Source organism: Lytechinus pictus, chromosome 1, assembly GCF_037042905.1.
Source record: "Lytechinus pictus isolate F3 Inbred chromosome 1, Lp3.0, whole genome shotgun sequence".
NCBI classification, from domain to species: Eukaryota; Metazoa; Echinodermata; class Echinoidea; order Temnopleuroida; family Toxopneustidae; genus Lytechinus; species Lytechinus pictus.
The window spans coordinates 10,017,386-10,037,067 of record NC_087245.1 but is presented as its reverse complement, the minus strand read 5'-3'; the positions used below and the strand labels follow the sequence as shown (position 1 = coordinate 10,037,067).

The 19,682-nt window shown below is 33.8% G+C and overlaps 1 protein-coding gene across 1 annotated transcript; it reads right to left on the bottom strand.

Moving 5' to 3' along the window:
• Positions 1-1,655: 1,655 nt before the first annotated feature.
• On the bottom strand, positions 1,656-17,673 carry LOC129254950 (uncharacterized). The gene is made up of 7 exons (XM_064095712.1): positions 17,604-17,673; positions 13,280-13,424; positions 11,571-12,832; positions 9,964-10,119; positions 9,461-9,590; positions 8,599-8,709; positions 1,656-8,120 (listed from the first exon to the last, which is right to left on the bottom strand). The coding sequence occupies exons 2-7, from the start codon at positions 13,296-13,298 to the stop codon at positions 7,927-7,929; spliced, it is 1,872 nt and encodes a 623-aa protein (XP_063951782.1). The 5' UTR covers positions 13,299-13,424; positions 17,604-17,673; the 3' UTR covers positions 1,656-7,926.
• Positions 17,674-19,682: the final 2,009 nt, after the last annotated feature.

The following is a 19,682-nucleotide window of genomic DNA, read 5'->3' as shown; positions in this document are numbered from 1 at the left end:
CACTTGCACAGAGCATCACCACACCCCTTATACCAGAGAAAGTTTGATAGACAGTTACCTGTAGACCAATCAGATCAAGTTTAGATCAATCCCACCTTAAATTGTTACACCCCCAAAACTAATGATATAAATAAGACTTCTTGATCATTGGAGAGATAGAATACCAACGATAAAATACTAGACCCACACTAATCCTGACTGACTGACTTCAAGACTTAGATGTCCATCCAGTATTAATTTAACTGCACTTCGAATCTCAACCTGATACTTTTAAATTATTTTGTATTCATCGTCTCCTGATATACTCTGAATCTTCATGTACTTCGAACTGTAGCTGAATATTGATGATTAAATACTTAGTGATTTTGAACTGTATAACTTTCTCCAAAGTTTCCTCATTACGCTTCCCATCAATAATCACTGATCCCATCCCAACATAACACTATACTTATCCATATCATATATATTTTAGATGCTTCTTTTTTTAAGAGCATCATTTTCCAGTTATTTTTTTTCTCGATCATGATGTTAACTGTTTTTTATATATTTAATATACATGCATGCGCCTTTATTCTCCTTTCTGATTATATGGAAGTAAATGGAATGAAATGAAATAAAATGAACTGAAATGATAATCCAACGTTCCTTGTCTAAAATCATTTTGCCTTTAACTCTTATTTCACCTTCTGGAATAAATTCTGTATTGTGTAAGTGCCCTTTTCACCCATTTTTAACCCTCAGATGTATCATCATCCCACATAAATAAATTAATTCAGTCGAAGATCCAATGATGAAATAATTATCAAAAATATTATTGCATGAAATTACTAGCGTATATAGTGAAGTTCTTATTTCTCAATTCATCATTCTTTTGTCATTATGCATTAACAGTTAAACAGCAATGGACGGTTCTCTGAATTGCTCTTTTGTATCTTACAGCCGAGTATTTGTTGGCAACAACAAAAGGACATTTGAGGGGCCAGATGGTCATTTTAAATTGCACCACAGCCTCCATGAATTTCTATGAGGTCCTATACAATTGTATCATTCGTATCAATTATATCATCATATTCATAATCATAGTCATCTTCATTACCATTTTCATCAGCAGAAGCACCATCACCATTATCACCATCATCATCATCACCATCATCATCATCAGCATCATCATCACCATCATCATCATAATCATCACCACCACCACCACCATCCATCATCGCCGTCGTCATCGTCATCATCATCATCACCATCATCATCATATCATCATCATAATCATCATCATCACCTCCACTACTAGAGGTTTCATTGAATCATATTGTTAATATGATCATTTATTTATATAAACCAACATCAAATCGTCTTGTATCAATACTGCAGAAAAAGTGTTGAATTTATGTTGTTTAATACATCAAAGGAAAGTGTTGAATAGTGGGACATAAACCCATGTTAATCACTACAATCTTTTAAGAGGTGCAGTTACACTATCCTCTAAAGGGTACAAGAAGTCACTAAATACCAGAAAGGCAACCCTCATTATGCTTTACATTGATACACATGACTCAGGTCCTAATAAGATGTGATGCATCTGATATTCAGGAAATAAAATACTATTTTGAGGAAACATTTGAAGACAGAATGAAAAGGTTAGACTGATATCAATCTTGTTGCAAAGTACTTTATTGGTATATTGCCATTGTAAATACATTCTACATGAAGAAAAAAAGTGATTTCTATAACATTACACTTTGGTTGCCTTGCTCAAAAACTGAGCAAAAATCAAAGCTAGATACAAATCTTAATTATATACACAGCAATAGTGATTCTCAACTTTTATGACAAAATCTCTTCCTAAACTTAAATACTTATGGCAAAGAAATGTTCAATTGAATGAATGAAGGTATAATATAAATATAATACAGGAGGGAAATTTTGATGAAATAAATATACAAATATTTTTATGATGCACAAATAAAAAACAAAAACAAATGTTCTCCAATCAAAAGGGGTGTATAAGGAGGGGTAAATTGATGTGGGTATGCAAAAACAATGATAGCAAGAAATCAAATAAGGAGGAGGCTACAAATAAATTACATCACAAAGACCACATGTTCCTCTGGTAATCCTAGAATGAAGCAAAGATGACAAGAACTGAATAAAATTCTCTAATAAGGAATTGAGAATGAATTAAATTCATGCTATGTCAAATACTTCCTGAAAAATTATGATTCTATCTTTAATGGGGAATCCAACCCAAATGAAAACTTGTTTTCATAAGGAAAAGAAAAATCAGACAAGTTGATAGGTGAATGTTTGAACAATATTGGACAAAAGACAAGAAAGTTATGAATTTTTAAAAGTTGTAAATATTAGTAATCACTATACCCATGGAGACTTCAAATTGGCCGCATATGGGATGTCACAATGATGTAAGGCAAGGACTACTCTTCCATGTATTTCAATACATATTACAGCTAAAATTTCATTTTTCCCAAAAGTTTTATTTCAAATTATATTTTTCTTTCATGAGGACATAAAACAATATACTACCTGGGTTATATTTAGATTACTGCCCCAGGGGAATGGGTACTTGGGAGAAAACCACAAATCCCTGATAATAAAGTACATGGCCTATGGGAAAGTTGTCCTTGCCCCTTGTCATAATTTACTTACCCAGTTGCCAATTTGAAATCTACATAGTATTAGTGATCTCAATTTTAAAGCAGCTATAACTTTCTTATTGCTTGTCCGATTTCTTTCAAACTTTCACCTTTCTGTTTAATTTATTTTTCTCCTTCCCAACACAACATTTTATGGCCAAGGCTGGATTCCCCTTTAATCATTTCATAACCTTTCATTTTTTCTATTTATTTCATATTATAAGAAGGTACAAGTTACAGGAGTAGGCAGATAAAATCATGATTGATTAATTGAGAGCATGAGTTACAGCATTGAACCTTTAATTTATTGAACAAAATATGTCTCATAAAATGTTCACTGTAACCATGCCTCATTAGGGAAGGATGGAATCAGGGTCAGATGAAGTACCATCACCAAAAATATGGTATGATATAAATGAAATTACGGGAAACAAATCAAATATTGAACATTCTACTGAAAAGTCTATGCACCATCAGAAAATGTGATATCTTCAAACCAAAAGAGAGGGAAAAGGTCCACACAAAATAAATATGAGAACGAAAGGTGATCTAAAAAAAATAATTTTTAAAATCTTGAGAAGTTAGAAGAATGTCTTTTAGGCTTATCGATAAATACATTGTTTCATAGAAAGGACATCTAATTCATCACAGCAGACAAACAATTGTTGGTGTATAAGTCTGATATGAAGCTGAAAGTGAACAATTCATGCAGCAATGAGATTATGAGGAAAATATATTTTTTAAGAAATAAGAGGAACAACCGACAGAAAACCTAGTGAAATGCAGCACTTTATAAGATATCAATCTACTACTCTTCACAGCATAGTTTCCATAGGATAAAAATATTCATATAACATGTCATACTGCATTAAGAAACATATTACACTTAAAAAATTACTGTGAAATGGGAAGCCATATCACACAAACTCTTAAACGTTTTAGTTCAAAGCAGAAAAGGAATTTGGCAGTGTTTTTTAAAAGGAATATGATTATTACCATTATTGAGGGGAATTATATGCAGCACTTTGCATAGTGGAATCCTGATCAATAAATCATTGTGTTGTATACATTTTTATCTAAAAATAATAAAAGCTGCACATATCACACAAAAGGACTCACACATAATTATGAATTAATCATAAAAAATAATAAGATAATATAACAATTTGTGGGTGATGTAAGTGCTGTCTCATAATTAATTTTCTTCATCTTTGAATTTATGTACACATTACAATATTCTGGCTATTAAGACTATGATAAATACATACTAAATCATAATCACACATGAAATTTTCTAAGCTATACAAAAATATCTTAAAATAAATAATTGCAACCATTTCTGATGTAGACCATCACCATCACCATCATGAGCTACATTGAAATTCCCTGATGTCTAAGCTAAAAGTACATAACATTTACAGGATCCTTAGAAATACGTAAGACTATCGCCAACTACACAATAAAACAACTTTGTTGGAAATATACATTAAAGAAAGAATACCACTGCAACCATAAAGAGAATTTACAATCAGTGATTGAGACATAAATAATATAAAAATATACAGTTATGTATAGAAGTAGTTTTTTTCCCTTCATTTATTCACCACTTAAAAGTTATACAATATACAACATTTAATCTTAATATCTCTTTTTCCCCTTCTTCTTCTCTCTTCTTTATTGCCATGTGTTATAACGACATAGATATACAACTATGTCTCGTGTTTTCAACTATTGTAGCTACTAGCAATGGCCCAGAAACGCTTTTTGGAATGTAGCTGCATTGTCCATATCTACATATCTATACTATGAAGGCATATTTTTTTTCATAGATGAACTAAAAGATGGACACTCCTATATAAATTTGGTTTTATTTACATATGCTGATATCAGTGACAGTAATGGTTCACATAATTATGTTTAAACCCTTTGAATTCATCGTTTCCAGGTAAATGGTATAAAAAGGAAAAGTATAAGCTATCACAAGTAACACCCAAATATTTAGACATTATAAATAATATGTCTAATTAGGCGTAACAATATTTTGTTTGGTTCACAGCTTTAATAACAAGTTTTTATGTTGTAGCTTTGGTTTCTAAATTTCTTTGCTCTCAACTAATCCATATTTGTATATTTCAAATAAAATTACACAGTCAACTACAAGAACAGTACAATAGAATGATAGGTAGTCAGCTTTATTTTTTCATTTGGTTCCAGGACACTACTTTGAAACATGTCACATGAAAGGTCAAATGACATATCACATGACATGTCACATGGTATGTCACATTATGACATGTCACATGACATGGGTAAGCAGATAAGGCAAGAAGTGAAAAAAAACTCACTTGCCTAAATCATGTAGGTATCATTAATGTTCATCCACCTCATGGGTAACAGGCAGAAGAGACACATATTTGAAATCTAGTGGTAAGCTTATATCCTCAAAACATTTTATACAAATTGAACTAAACATATGATAGGAAACAAATGAAAATGAAAATTCTCTTCCATTAAATGGTAGCAAGATACTTTGAATTTTATCCTGATCATTTTTCACAATTGTATGTATTTCTCTACAAAATAGTAAACATTAAATAAAAACACACTTTCAAAAGCCATGTGCATACATAAACAACTCTACTTCCCATTGTACCATGTACAAAAACAGAAAACAGAAATACAGAAAGTAAATTAATTACTCATCATTTTATGAATTACATATACTAGTGGAAGAAACCATTTCCTTCTGCAATTATTTGAAGAAAAAATCATTATAAACATAATTTACAATACAGGAGATTACTGAAAACACCACTATGGATAGCTTTCCACATTAATTCCACATGAAAACATCTTGTACCAATACAACCCAGTTCATATAAATGGGTAACATCTGAATAGTCAATTTTTTGCATCATAACATTGGTTAATAAATAACTTCGATTTTAAGCAGGATTTGTTTGCCTTTTTAGTACCATTCACTATGTGCTTCATTTAATGACTTTCTGGAAGTCTGTTCTCAGTAAAGATCTTCATGACTTAGAAAAAAGAGAAAATATTTGGTTTCAACTCTACATGGAAATGATGAAACCTTTATCAAAATAGGTAATACCTAAATAAAAATATTAAATTTATGTAACATTTAGATACCCTGTTTTTCAATCTTATTGCAAATAAACTACTCATATATGAGGGAAAGGGAAGAGGGAAGGGAGGAAGAGTAAAAGAGAATGAGAAAGAGATAGCGAGACAGAGAAAAAATGAAGAGAAAACAAGCAAAGCAAATTACCATAAAATGAAATTGAATAAAACCATAAGCTTAGAAAAATTAACATAGCTCTCTTCGTTTGTCCAGCTATATGGTAATTTTAATCATAAATGTGAACAGAACACTCTTTAAAAAGAAATAGTAAAAATGACTAGATTTTGGGTCAGCTGGCTGGGTCTACTATGTCAATTCATACATACATACTCTCATCAGAAATGACCGTAATCAAATCAAATGTGACTAGAATTTTTTTTTTTTCAATAACCCAAGTATCCCTAGCCTTTCATCCACTGAACTCTATGGGATACAGAGTTAGTGTTTGCACTCATCATTTTCAATTATTTATTTTCCAATTCTAGAGGGAGCTATACTTAATGGGCAGCATACCAAGATTTATCAACACAATGACAGCTGATAGGGAAGTTACCATGGTTGACAGATGTAACAATGCCGACTGACAGCAGTCATATATTTGAGCAGCACATATAAACATGCAGCATAAATGTTTAAAGCAGCTTAAGTTAGGAAAGCATTTTGCAAAAAAATAATAATAAAAATTCCTTACGGCGTTCAACAACAAAATGTACAAGATATAATGCACTTTTACTGCATTTGTATTACAATGCATTTACAGACTGATACTACACAGATTCACCTATGGTTATCATGATCTATAAAATCACTGTATTTGGGATAAAAATGAGTGAACACTCATTGCAACTATTAAGCACAAAAGGCAAATATTATCTTTGGTATGGCAACTATCTTAAAGCATTCCACACTCCGGTAGCAAATACTGCAATTTGGCAGAAATAAAAAATAAAATGGCAAATTTTAGAAAAAGGGATTAAACATTAAAATAAAACATTATACTATCTTACGGATCTTTAAAAACAAACTTTCTATAACATGGATTCACATATACATCAAGTTGCCTCATATAGTCTGCATTCATCTAATAAAATGATGGCATGAAAGACTTTGAACGTATAAGCCTACTCAGCTGGCAAAAGGTAATTTTATGTAAATTCAATAATAGAGTTGTATACAAGACATGAGTTTGAGAAATTTATATCTATAACAAACTGGTAACAAATTAGGTGGGCAAGATAATATGATAAATTCATATCAACACCACCTAGATATGGCCATAATTGTTAGCCTGATGTTATGTGATACATTGGGGATAAAACTATCACCTGTCACATATGGAAAGATATTTTATTGGCAAGTTTGGAGGAATAGGTTTACATAGCTTAAGTACAACATTTTTTTCTATTCCAGGGGCCCATTTCATAAAGCTGTCTGTAAGTTACGAATGACTTTACGCACGACTGGTGAACATTTCTTGTGCTAAATGGTATCCCTATGTAACTGAATTAGCACCAAAGAACAGGTTTCAGTCATACGTAAAGTTGTGCGTAACTTTACGAACAGCTTTATGAAACACCACCCTGGTCAGAATATTTATGTAATTTTGATACGTGAATAGAGTTCTCCGGATGTGTTCCAATAGAAAAGCATCTGCAAATAGTCTGAAAACCTTGCCTGACATGGTTTACTGATGGGGACACAGTTCATCACAATCCATCATTTTGATGGATATTGAATAAAAATTCAATACATTTCCTGGTCTATATTCATGAAACCATTATAAATCGGCCCCAACACATTTAGGTGACATCTAAGCTTCTTAAGGTTTCATGAATATTGGTCCAAGAGATATCATAAAACAAGGTGAATATAGGTTCCACTGTGATGAAAATAAGTTCACAAGGTTCTTGATTAAAGTACATATCATCATCAATACAAATTGGCCGATAGCAACGTCGGTCTAATCTACAATATAATCGGGAACAAGAACAGGTTCATCTTATAGGTCAAGGACCAGGATCCCAGTATGTTGTATCTGGAGGACCAAACTAAGAACTACCTCAATCTATTTGGTAACTTTGGAACATGTACATTTAGTCTGCCTGGTAGGCTAGGAAACGGAGTAGGCTAATCCTTTTGATGGGCCAGGAGCTTTTCTGAGTACTTGTGGTTGAGAACCCTTAGGTCCAGGACTACTTGAAGACACTTGTGAAAGACAAGTGCATCAGGAGCATGTGTAGCATAGAGGAACTTCTCTAGGACACCTAGAAGATGTGTCTGGAGGCTACGTACCTCATCAACATTCTGGATACCCTTCCGATCTACAGGAAAATAAACAATTAAAAAACCAAGGAGTTATATATGATTCAGAATCTTTGGAATGTCTGTAATTTTGCATTATTTGAAAAGAGAGATTTATTCATATGTAGTCAGTAGTAAAAATGCATTTTTTAAATATTTACAAGCAATTCATGTAACTATGAAGAGAATGAATTTCATATGTATATTTTAATAGACATCTTGTAGGGGTGGGGTGGGGGCATTGAATTTACCTTGCAATTTATTTTTTTAGTTTGAACCAGTAAGAAAAAGAGCTATCAAATTGCAACAGTAGAAGACATAAAATACAAGTCATATCAACCTTGTGCATAGTTTGTTAGGCAAACAGGAATCATAACATCTTTAACACAACCACACCCTCTTAAAACATTTTATTGGAATTCATTAGAAGTATCCAATCATGAATAAAAAAATCCTATACTGAAGATCCATATCAAACTGTTGTAATAAACAAATCACCTGATGCTACTAATACAGATGCTTGTAATAGCGCCCTCTCTGGTAAAGATAAGTTTAGTTGATTTAGTTGTGAAGCAATCTTGGACAATGCAACAACTAGATCACCAACATCTGCAAACGATAAAAGTAGAAGATGGGGAAAAAAATACTTGAATACATATTCCAGCTGAGTTAAAATTCACAAAAATTTAAAAAATCTAGTAAAATCATCACCTAAGTGTTTGTATGTATAAATGGTTTTATGACATTTGCTACGGCAACAATTGCGCCAACGAAAAATTTGCACTTTATGTAAAATATAAAACCCAACTTCAAAAACTGAATAAACCCTTATCCTTATCTTAACATTATTCTGAATAACAAACTCTACTACAATCCAAACTCTAACCCTATGCCCTCTGAGATATTAAGAGCAGAGCAAATGTCACTGTATAAAGAATGAGTCAAATGATTCTTGTAAAATAAGGGTAATTGCTCAGTACTAATTGCTCAGTGCGAAATAATCAGGATTCTGCCAGTAGATGGGTCTCTTTCCTAGTAATAATACAGAGGCCTATATGTGACTTTTGTGCAATTTCATACACCAATGTCATTATCTGGCTATGTTTGGTTGATGTAAACTACATAATTACTTAATAGACATTGATCCATTATGGTAAAAACTTACATTAAAAAACTTTTTCTTGAAATATTGTTTATTGTTAATACAACTGGAGTTTACCTTTTGATAATGGCGGCAACAATGATTTCTAAAAGGATTCCAAGGATAACATATAATTTCATTTTACATTTTAGATAATTGTTTAATACAGAGTATGGGGAATTGTCCTTGAACTTGTTTTAATACATAAGATATACCCACCTGATTTTTGGAGGAGACCTCTGTGAAACTTCTCTCCATTAGAGAACACGATGGCCTCACTCTCTGGGTCAAGGATTTGACTGAGTTGTAGGAGAAGCACTTCAAAACAGCCGGCTTTTAATAATGTTAGCTAAATTATGAATAAAACATGATATCAATATAAAGCAATGGTAGAAAGGGGATTTGAAGTACATTGTATATACATTCATATACAAAATCTTGAAGATTAGAGAAACATAGGATGAATGTTTTAGATTGCATACAAATCCATATTCTGGGGGGTTAAGGGAGGGGGCAGCAGCACATGTATACAAATTACATCTTAGTGAACATATTAAGGCCATTAATTCCTGACAGTCCGGGAATCATCAGGATCATTGTACAAATCTTCCTCCCAGCTTAAAACTTCTAATAATCTCTACTGGTCCATGGATTATTCTAAAAATCCCCTGAATTTAGCCCTTAACGATGACATGAAACTCATCAATTGCAACTTCATATACCTGGTCTTCATGTGGGATCTCTTCAAAGCCTTCTATAGCTTTTGCAAAGCTGACGATACGACTAATGATAGGAGCAAATCGATCACAGAAAGCCTCTTCTTTATCTCCAACCGTTACCTCCATGGGTATACCGCATACACCGTTGGAACCAATAGTCTGGTGGAGTAGAAATAGAAATTAATACATGGTTTAAAATTTGGCATTAAAAAATCAGGATGAAATAATCAATCACGAGTTTATACTGTATATTATATGTAGTTACAACAACTTATTATGTGATACGAATTGTATGAGTTGAATGTTTTATATTTACAGGTTCAATCACCCGGAAAATCAGATACATGCCTGCATAAATCCTTGCCAGTATTGTAAAAAATGGAAGATATGTTGTGAATAAAGGGATAATCAAACATCTAAAAAGCAATTAGGTTGAAATTGAATGACAAATGATTATTTCTTTCATAATTTCACTACATGTTTAATAGTATATCTTTGAAACATTGTGGTACAAAATGCTTGATAATAAAACTTGAAATTAGGCCCTATCTAGAAGGATAATATTCAACGAATGAGTTAAAAGAGTAAAAAAGTGATAATTGATTATGAAAAGTGCCAAGCAGAAACAAGAATCTTTCTGTAAATCTAAAACAGTATGCACAAGATATTTTTTGCTTAAAAAAAGGTAGGTGCATGCTTATTCAACACCAGAGAAACATACACATGAAACATTGAGCTTCTCACTAGCTTACAATCACATGATATATGGCAAGTTCCCCCAAGTCTGCACAGTCCCCCTTGTCTGCGCACACACGTATCTGCGCGATTTTAGTAAAAGAAGATACGCAACGAACACAAACTTTACACATGCAATACACAGAAAGATATTCATTAAAGAATCCGACTCAAAATGGTGGATAAATAATAAATTTTGGGAATACCATGTGACGGCCTCGAAATGCAGCCTTTCTTATCAAAATCCTCAAATCGTGTGCATAGTGAATTGGTGCGCAGACATGGGGTACAATTTTTTTTTCAATCTGAAAATGAGTGCCCGAGGTTTTTTCCAAGAAAATCCTATATTTCTTTCAAATTTTTATGAGATATTTGGTACACTTACTCATAATAATCTAAGAAACATTATTATCTGAAAGATTTTGAAAAAAAAAATTATGTTAAATCTTAACTCAAATTGTTAGGTGCGCAGACTTGGGGACCACCATCATACATTACTTGTGTCTCTGTGAGCTCCAAAGGATTAACATAATATCACCTTGGCTTTATGTGTAGATAATATAACCACAGCAAGTTACCATTCACTTCACCAGGGCACAGCGAATTGAAAACATGGATAGCTTACATGCACTTGCTTAACTGGGGAGGTTTCATCAATATTTTGTCTGACAAGTTGTCAGATCTGACAATTTTCCTGGATTTTTACTGGTTGAGAGCAATGTTTCTACGGTAACTGTCGGATAAAACAGGACTTGTCCAATAAAACACCTGACACGTCTTGTGATTAAACCCTCCCCTGAACTTCTTAATCTTTTATTGGAAGGCGAGAGTCACAGTCACTCAGGACAATGCATAATTTGTTTTATTCATCTTACCTCTTTGTTATCAGCTGCAGTGTGTTGTTCACTTCGTAGGTGCTTCTTGATTGCCACTCTAAGTATTTCCTCTAGACTTGAGAACTGAGCATCAATCTCTGTACAATATGCCTTGCTCAAGGAATCCACCAGACCCATTCCTTGAAGGACATGAAGCATATGAGGATTATGACCTCCACCAAGTACTCTAGGAGCTCTTAATCTATTTCTGTGATTGGTCTCAGGGTGGTAGGACAGTCTTGTGTTATCTGGAGTGCAGCCGTTGGGTATCCTTCCATTCTGGTGTGGATTGACTAGTGAGTGTTGTAACTTTGAATGATTGTAACCATTCTTCAGTTCTAAGTGTGACTTGGTGCTGTTTAACCTGGTTTCAAAGCTGTGTTGAACACCATTCTCATACAGTCCATTCATGGGTGGGGATTTGATACTCCCGAGACTCATATTCTGTAACTTCTCAGGCATTTGATGAAAGTGATGATTGGAATATGGATTGCCGTGGTAACTGTTGCTGAAATTCTGATGGTTCCTTCTGACTTCTTCATCATGATGTAAGCGTGCAATCTGTTTGCGTCGGGGTAGGAGATATTGTTTCTTGTCTGAAGCCATGTGATGATGGATGCCTTTATCAAAGTCATGATAAGTAGGAGTTTGATCTTCCTTCTTGATAACTGATGATATTCTTTCATTAAGATGAGGGTGGTGTCCTGAGTAACCATGGCAATCATTCTGAATGTCTCTCTCAACCTTGATGCTTCGTTGGACACCACTCTGCAAGCCATTTAGTCCATTGTTTGGAATATAACCATTCATTTGACTACTACAATACTGGGTAAGAAGCAAGTCCTGAATGCTTGTCTTTTTCTCATCAATGTGAATGTCTTGAACAGCCTTCCCAACACTAGAGCCATTTCTCCCATTGCACTCACCCCATCTACCATTGTGTTTCAGTTCAGCTCCATCAGTCTTTGAAGATGACCAGTCAGGTTTACACTGTACTCTGTCATTACTATTACTGGACTCCCTCCCCACATCTTTCATATCCTCCAAGCTGCCTTTAATGTCTGATATTGCACACTGTTGAGAATCATTGCTTGCTAGGGGCCCATCGTCACTAGCAACCATAGCTTCTTGACTTGGAGGTCGGCTCAGGTCAAGAGGTTTTTCATCCCTGATAGGAATATCATCACTCTTGTTTGCAATCTCCTTCATCACCTGAGTCAGTTTCATCTTTTCTCGTTTAGACATCCTTCCAAAACGAACAGCTGGAAGAAAACAAGATATTTTTAAACCGCATGACACAGAACAATTTACAAAAGATAAAAAGTATTATAAAAAACATATATATATTTTACTGTAACTGGGTGTCTAAAAACAAAAGATTTAATCTCCAAAATTAAGATGATTAAAAATACCTTTGGGAGATAACACCAACAGCATTGGTAGCTAATAGAATTCCCATTATCAGTGCATATATACACAAATGCTATTCAAATGGGAGTGCAGACCAAGTTTCAGTAAACTTGTTAAAAGAAATCAGTAAAACATATATGTTCAAAGGCTATATCGAATAAAGGCTTGAACCGGAAGTAAAGTGAAATACGACTCTACATGTTCATGAATTGAAAAGAAATATATTTTAAAGTACTATTGACAAAGTCATAACTACAATTCAGAATGTCAAATGCATAACAGTTACATATTTTACGTACCATTTTTGGACATGCCCATGAGAATGCACTTCCTTAGTCTACAAGACTGACATTGGTTTCTATTCTTACGTTGAATCACACATTTTCCTCCATTAGGGCAAGGTCTGTAGGTAAGATTGTGTTGTACAGTTCTGCGGAAGAAACCCTATGCAGAAAAAAAAGTAATGGAGATGTAAGAGGTAGATTATTGACCATTACAGCAATGTTGGTTATCATTTGGTTTAGATGGTAAATTACCACCATTGTATTAATTCTTTGCATCAGACACTTTCCTCTATAGGGGCAAGGTCTGTTAGGTTGAGCTATACAGTTCTGTGGAAGAAACCCAATGGAGATGAAAAACAAGCAAAGGAGAAGAGGATTGTTGAGGAAGTGGTTATTGACCATAACATTTGTCACTTGTCAGCATAATGATGATAATTACTATATCATTTTGGTAAGATGTTGTTATCACAATTTTCTACACATCTGTTCCACACACTTTCCTCCATGAAGACAGGGTCTGGAGGTAAACTCAATGAGCAGTTCTATGGAAAGTAATCATGTAAAATAATGGAGGAATTGCCATTTGTGCATAAGGGCAGGGTTTATGGATGAGATTGCAAAGGATACTTTTAATTACAATTATACATGAAGCAAGCCAAACTTTCATTGAATACATAATGGTTAAACAAAAATTAAATTAAAATGAGTTGAAGAAACAGAAAATTTATCCTATACTGGTGATGAATTTTCAAAGGTATTCCATTTTTATTTGTAGGTCCACATATTTCTGTCCATTAGAACATGAAGGTTATATGGTACATTTCTTGTTAGAAGGAAGAAAGAGTTTGGGAACATACAGAGTAAGACACCATTCTCACTACGTTCCTAAAACTAGTTTAGAGGACACTAGTTTAAAGCGTAGTGAGATCAGTCGAAGCGGTCTTGGAAGCGATCTTCCAAAGCAGTTCGGAAAACCACCTCGCGATGTAGTTTTCAAGATCGCTTCGCCTCGATAAACTGGTTTTAGAGCAAGTGAGGACACAACTGTTCTTCGTGGAGAGATCTTCGCACATGTTGAGCGCGCTTCTCCACACGACAGGTGTAGAATGCCTACGCTGCGGTTTCAAATTTCGCGCGAAACGTGTCACCCCACTGAGAGCGTTTCCATAGCAACAAGATCGCTTTACGTGAAGTGATTTTGTAAACCACTTTCATGTGATCAAGTGGGATCAAAGCGATCTTCCTAACTTGTTTCCTGAGCCGGTTTCCAGTAAACCAGTTTTACAAAGCGTAATGAGAACGGTGTCAGAGATGCAGTCACAGGGGTTATGTTTATATCAAACTTTTATGAGCTTAAGCAAATGCTAATCTGCTGGGGGGAGAGCCAAAAACATTTCACAATATAAGAGCTGTTCTACTTACACTTCTCTCGTAAAATTCTATTTCCTTTGAAACTTCTGCACCCTGAGATTACGCAGCTAATTCAGCCAAAATAGAACTGGTTTAAGAAGACAGGCCCATTACGACAGTAAATCATGATTAATTACCCAAATCATATCACTAAAATGAGGTTAACATTAGTTATCTGACAAAACACCATGAAATACTCCATACTTTAATTGAAAAATTATAAGCAGGTCTCATGCTGATCTAAAATACTTGTTCACAAAAATAATTTTCAATGTTTTCTAAATGTTATTTTTTAATATTCTTGTACATTTTCACTGAGAAGGGTCAAACAATTTTGCTTCGAAAGGAATAATCCCCAAATAGACCCTTAATCAATAAAAGATATTATCTTTACCCACACTGATACCCAAGGTAGATTTCAAAAGGGGGTAGAAATTATTGCTTCAGCCTTGTACATTTAGGACAACGTTATTTTAAAGAAATTCTTGTCCAAACCACAGCCAAAACAGAACAAAGCAATCCTGATCCGATATTCCATGTAAAATATTAATAGCTGGATGGTTGCATTTCAAAAGTAGGAAGCTCTTTTTAAAAGAAAAAAAATTACCTCTATTTTCTCAATTTCTCAGAGATGTTTTTGAGAGAAAATTGACCTTTTTGATGCAAAAGAAATAATGAAAAGTGGTTGAAATAACAGAGTAATGGTAGAGATAATTACAAAACAGCCTGCATGAGAGGACATGAATGAGAGGGATATTGTTTTGGTCACTCCTTGGTCAGCTTGCCCCCCTATGACCTACTGACCACAACAAGTCTTTGGGTCAAGGATAGTCTAATCAGGAAATTGAAATGGAATAGTAAGCCTTTCATTCACTTTCATGGGACAAATTTAGCTTACCATGTTAGAATCAGCCACAAGCAACCCTGTTCAATAAACACATACGATAGGCCCACATCATTTTGTAATCATATGCCTATACAGGACTTCATAAATGCCATATAGGCCCTACATAAATATGAATTAATTAAAAGATGAATCAAAATTATATATCTCAGTGATGAATAAAAAAAATCATGGGTCAAGGTTCATGAAATTCTTCATATTGGACGGCACTCTAATTTCTAACACTTTCTATATTCAAAATATGCGTGTACTTAGTCCATCCAAACTGACCAGCTGTGTGTTGGGTCAAGGCCGATGAACGCTAAGCAACATGGTTTTATGCTTTCATTTCTATATTTCAATTGTGAGTGATTGTAAGCTAAATTACCTCCTGTGGGAAAAAATAATTCGGGAACTTTTATGCAAAATAATTTGAGATTTCATTTCATGTCATTGTGTCGATTTGTGGCAAGCAGCTGGTTACGACCCTCGGACATGTCATACAAATTCTAAATTCCACAAAGAATCCACATAAAAACAATCATCAAAATATCTCTTTGAAATTTTGAAGAAAAAAATAATTCGTTCCTTGGGGAGAGCAAAGGTCCATGGGGAGATTCTCTCTGACATGAAAAAAAGGCCATATTCTGGTGAATTCTGTTGATGTGTTTTTTTTTTCTAAATAAGCATTGGCTACTGGGCTAAAGGTTGGTGAAGGGCTGAACCTTTTTGAAATAGAGCAAAAAAAAATCAATGCATCTCCAAAGTTGTTTGAAGCTTCCTGAAAAATAACAAATCACTTAAGTTTTAAACACATCTGTCTTCATAAATGACCTTTTCTCTTGCAAAGATGATTTGAAATATCAACTGGTGTTGTTGACTAAAATTATGCAATAAACAATGGTAATATATAGCCTTTTGTTATAGTTGTTGTGTGATCTACCAGTACCAGAGTTAGAAACCAAAGTCTACAAACAACAACCTAATAATATTAACAGAGAGGAAAAATAAATTATTTGCAATGTAAACTGGAAAATGGAAATCTTTTAGCCAAAATATGTGCAGTAATGAAAAGTGAACAAATTTAGACCTTTTAAATTTAAATTTTAATGCATGTTTAACATCCAGTCCATCCTTCCAAAAAAATGTTGAATTGAATATAAAATTGAGAGAAAAATCAAACAGGCATTACACTGAAATTTTCATAAAAACTGCATGGATGTAAAATAATAGTGTGATTGTGATGACATTTTAAATTTTGGATTACTTTCACAAAACAGTGATATTATACACATCATGGGCAGATATAAATATATTGTTTGTATATGATATACATTGACGCCTGTTGCCATGGTTAGATACGCTATTTTATTCATGAGTCCACTATTTTGAAGAGTGGACTCATTAATTCAAAACAGTGGACTCATGAATAAAATAGCGTTCTTAACCATGGCAACAGGCGTCAATTTGGCGCACTGTGACAAAAGCGCGCATCAGCATTGGACACTTCAACCAATGGTTTTCAAAACCACCTTTGTGAATTCGGGCCATTGTTGTTAAGCTATCACTTGTTTGTTGAAGAATTTCTTTTTCCCCAAAGCTATAAAAATTGAAATAAAATACAAAAGAAAATAAGAAAGAGTGTGACATCATTGGTTCACACAGTTGAATACAGGCCAGGTTATGCATTTATCCTAACTTATTGTAGAGAATAAGCGATTTTTTTTTTTATTCATTACTTTTAATATTTTACATCCCATTTTAACGAAATTTTAATTTTTATGTTTGCTGAATTTTCTATATTAACCAAATACGACGTCTTGATATATCAAAATGGATTTATCATTTATATAGACCTACAATGATAAAGAAAACAAATCACTTGTGTCTGTCCACACAGAGTCTTGAAATATTTTTAAAGTGTCTGATTGTGTAGACTAAGTATACCTCTTAATGTCTGGATGTCTAGTGGACATGCCTTCTACTAGGTTAGCATGCTATTCTTAGCCCAATCATTGGGTCAAGGTAATGTCTTGGTCAACCTACCTGGTCTGGCTGACTGGCTTGTAAGATTTGACCACTGGCTAACCTTTCTTGTTTAAAGGGGAAGTTCACCCTGACAAAAAGTTTATCATACAAATAGCAAAAAATAATAAAAGAAACGGTGTCAAAGGTTTGAGGAAAATACAACAAAGAATAAAAAAGTTATTAGAATTTTGATTACTTGATTTGTGACATCATAATCATACTAGCAGCTTTCCTACATATCATTATTTTGGTAAAAAAATTAATGAAATATCGTTTTCTCAGATAATCAAAACGTTTTTAGTGTAAAGTCACGTATTGTATTACCGGACACTATTGTGATTCCGGACGCGCATATAAATGCGTTCGAAAACAATTTCGTACCGTAAGACTTCCGCAATTCATTTTCACAGATCAATACATAGAACAAGATTGCAAAAACAAGGCGAAAAAATCAAATTTCTACCTTATTTATCTCTAAAATGACAGAAAATGCTTAAAATATCATATAACATAGTTTTGCATTAACAATTGAATGAATTGATATATTTTCTAACGGAAATATGGGCCTGATTTGCCAAATTTCAATCTCGTCGGCTCCTTCGATCGAATGATGAGGTGAGGTGTATTGTGGGTGGTCGTCGACGGCTAGTTCTCAAGGTACCGTGCGCGAGGTTTACCGTGAGTAGCTAGTAGAGCCGTCGACGATCGGCTGCGCATCGATAGAACTTGATGAGCGTCACGATACGAACGAGCACTGGAAAGTGCCATGAAACATGCAGCTAACCAAAAAATAATTTAAGTTATCAAACACGAATTTATTACCAACATCTGCTCAGATTCGATATAAAAAAAGCAAACAAAAAGTTAGAATGTATTCATGATATGATATAAGAAAAAAATCACAGAAATTTATTCTTACATCATTATAATCAAGGATATCTTTACCCTGTCTTTACCCGTCCGGCGCGCGTCCGGAATCATGATGTAATTTGTCGCGCACAAAAATAATTGTTTTTCGTGGAGGGGTATGCGGCAAGTGCGATGCAAAGAAAATGGTTGGTAAATATAAAATAATTTTATCATATTAATAATTTTCATAATATTTGGAATAGCAAGTGCAAATTTTTCTTGATTGTATTTCCTCTACACTGTAGTTGTCATTTTTAAAGCACTGAAATAAAGGTGTCCGGCAATAGGATACACTGCCATACCTTCAGTATATCAATATACAAATCATTATACACATACTAAAAAGGAAAATTTTAAAAAGTCATCATGAACCATTCAAAATTGAATTCATGCATTTTATATCATATTACATATGGGGCGGCTGCTCGTTTTTGAAGGCTTATAAAAATTTGAAATTCTAATAACTTTCAATCTTACATGTATTTTCCTCAAACCTTCACCAATGTTTTTTATTATTATTTTTTTCTGCTATTTTTAAAGCACACTTTTCATCAGAATGAACTTCCCCTAATTAAGAATGGGGCTGCTTTGTTCATGCGAATGATTACTGTCCTTATGGGTGTTTAATCATAACCTACGAGAACCACTTAGGTCTGTGGTTCAAACTTCAATCAAAACCCTTTCAGCCCTGGAAACGTGGTTTTCGAAGACATATAATCTCATCAATTTTTGATCTGTCAAAAAAATTAAAAAGTCATTCAAAACTTACGAAACAATGAAAAGGGTGCATTTCAAAAGGCAATGACAATTCCTGTACGAAATCTAAATGAGTATACTGGTCATCAATAAAAGGTCAAACAGAAATATAATATCATAATCTAAAAAACAGTCTACAGGTCTGTGGTCTGGGGTTCAGGTGGTGAAAAAATCTTACATGTCAGTAAAAAATAGCCAATAGTTATCAAAAGAAAGACTGCAATAGTCGACTTTCTTTCTGGGCATCTCAATCCCGGGCTCAATCCATGTCATGTCAAACTTTCTATCATCAGATTGGACATTTTTTTTTCTCCAAAGTAACAGTGATCAAACAAAAATGGTCAGTGAGATCTGGGCAAGAGCTGATATTGACCACCCCCTCCCCCTTTGATGATACCATAAGTTTCCATTTTTCCAACTTCAATTTTTTTC

Bases quoted from the DNA above. Each gene is read 5' to 3' on its own strand.
- LOC129254950 (XM_064095712.1), bottom strand. The intron at 9,591-9,963 runs GTATATGAAGTT...TTCATAATTTAG, and splicing joins AGATCCCACATGAAGACCAG to CTAACATTATTAAAAGCCGG. The intron at 8,710-9,460 runs GTGGGTATATCT...TATCGTTTGCAG, and splicing joins AGGTCTCCTCCAAAAATCAG to ATGTTGGTGATCTAGTTGTT.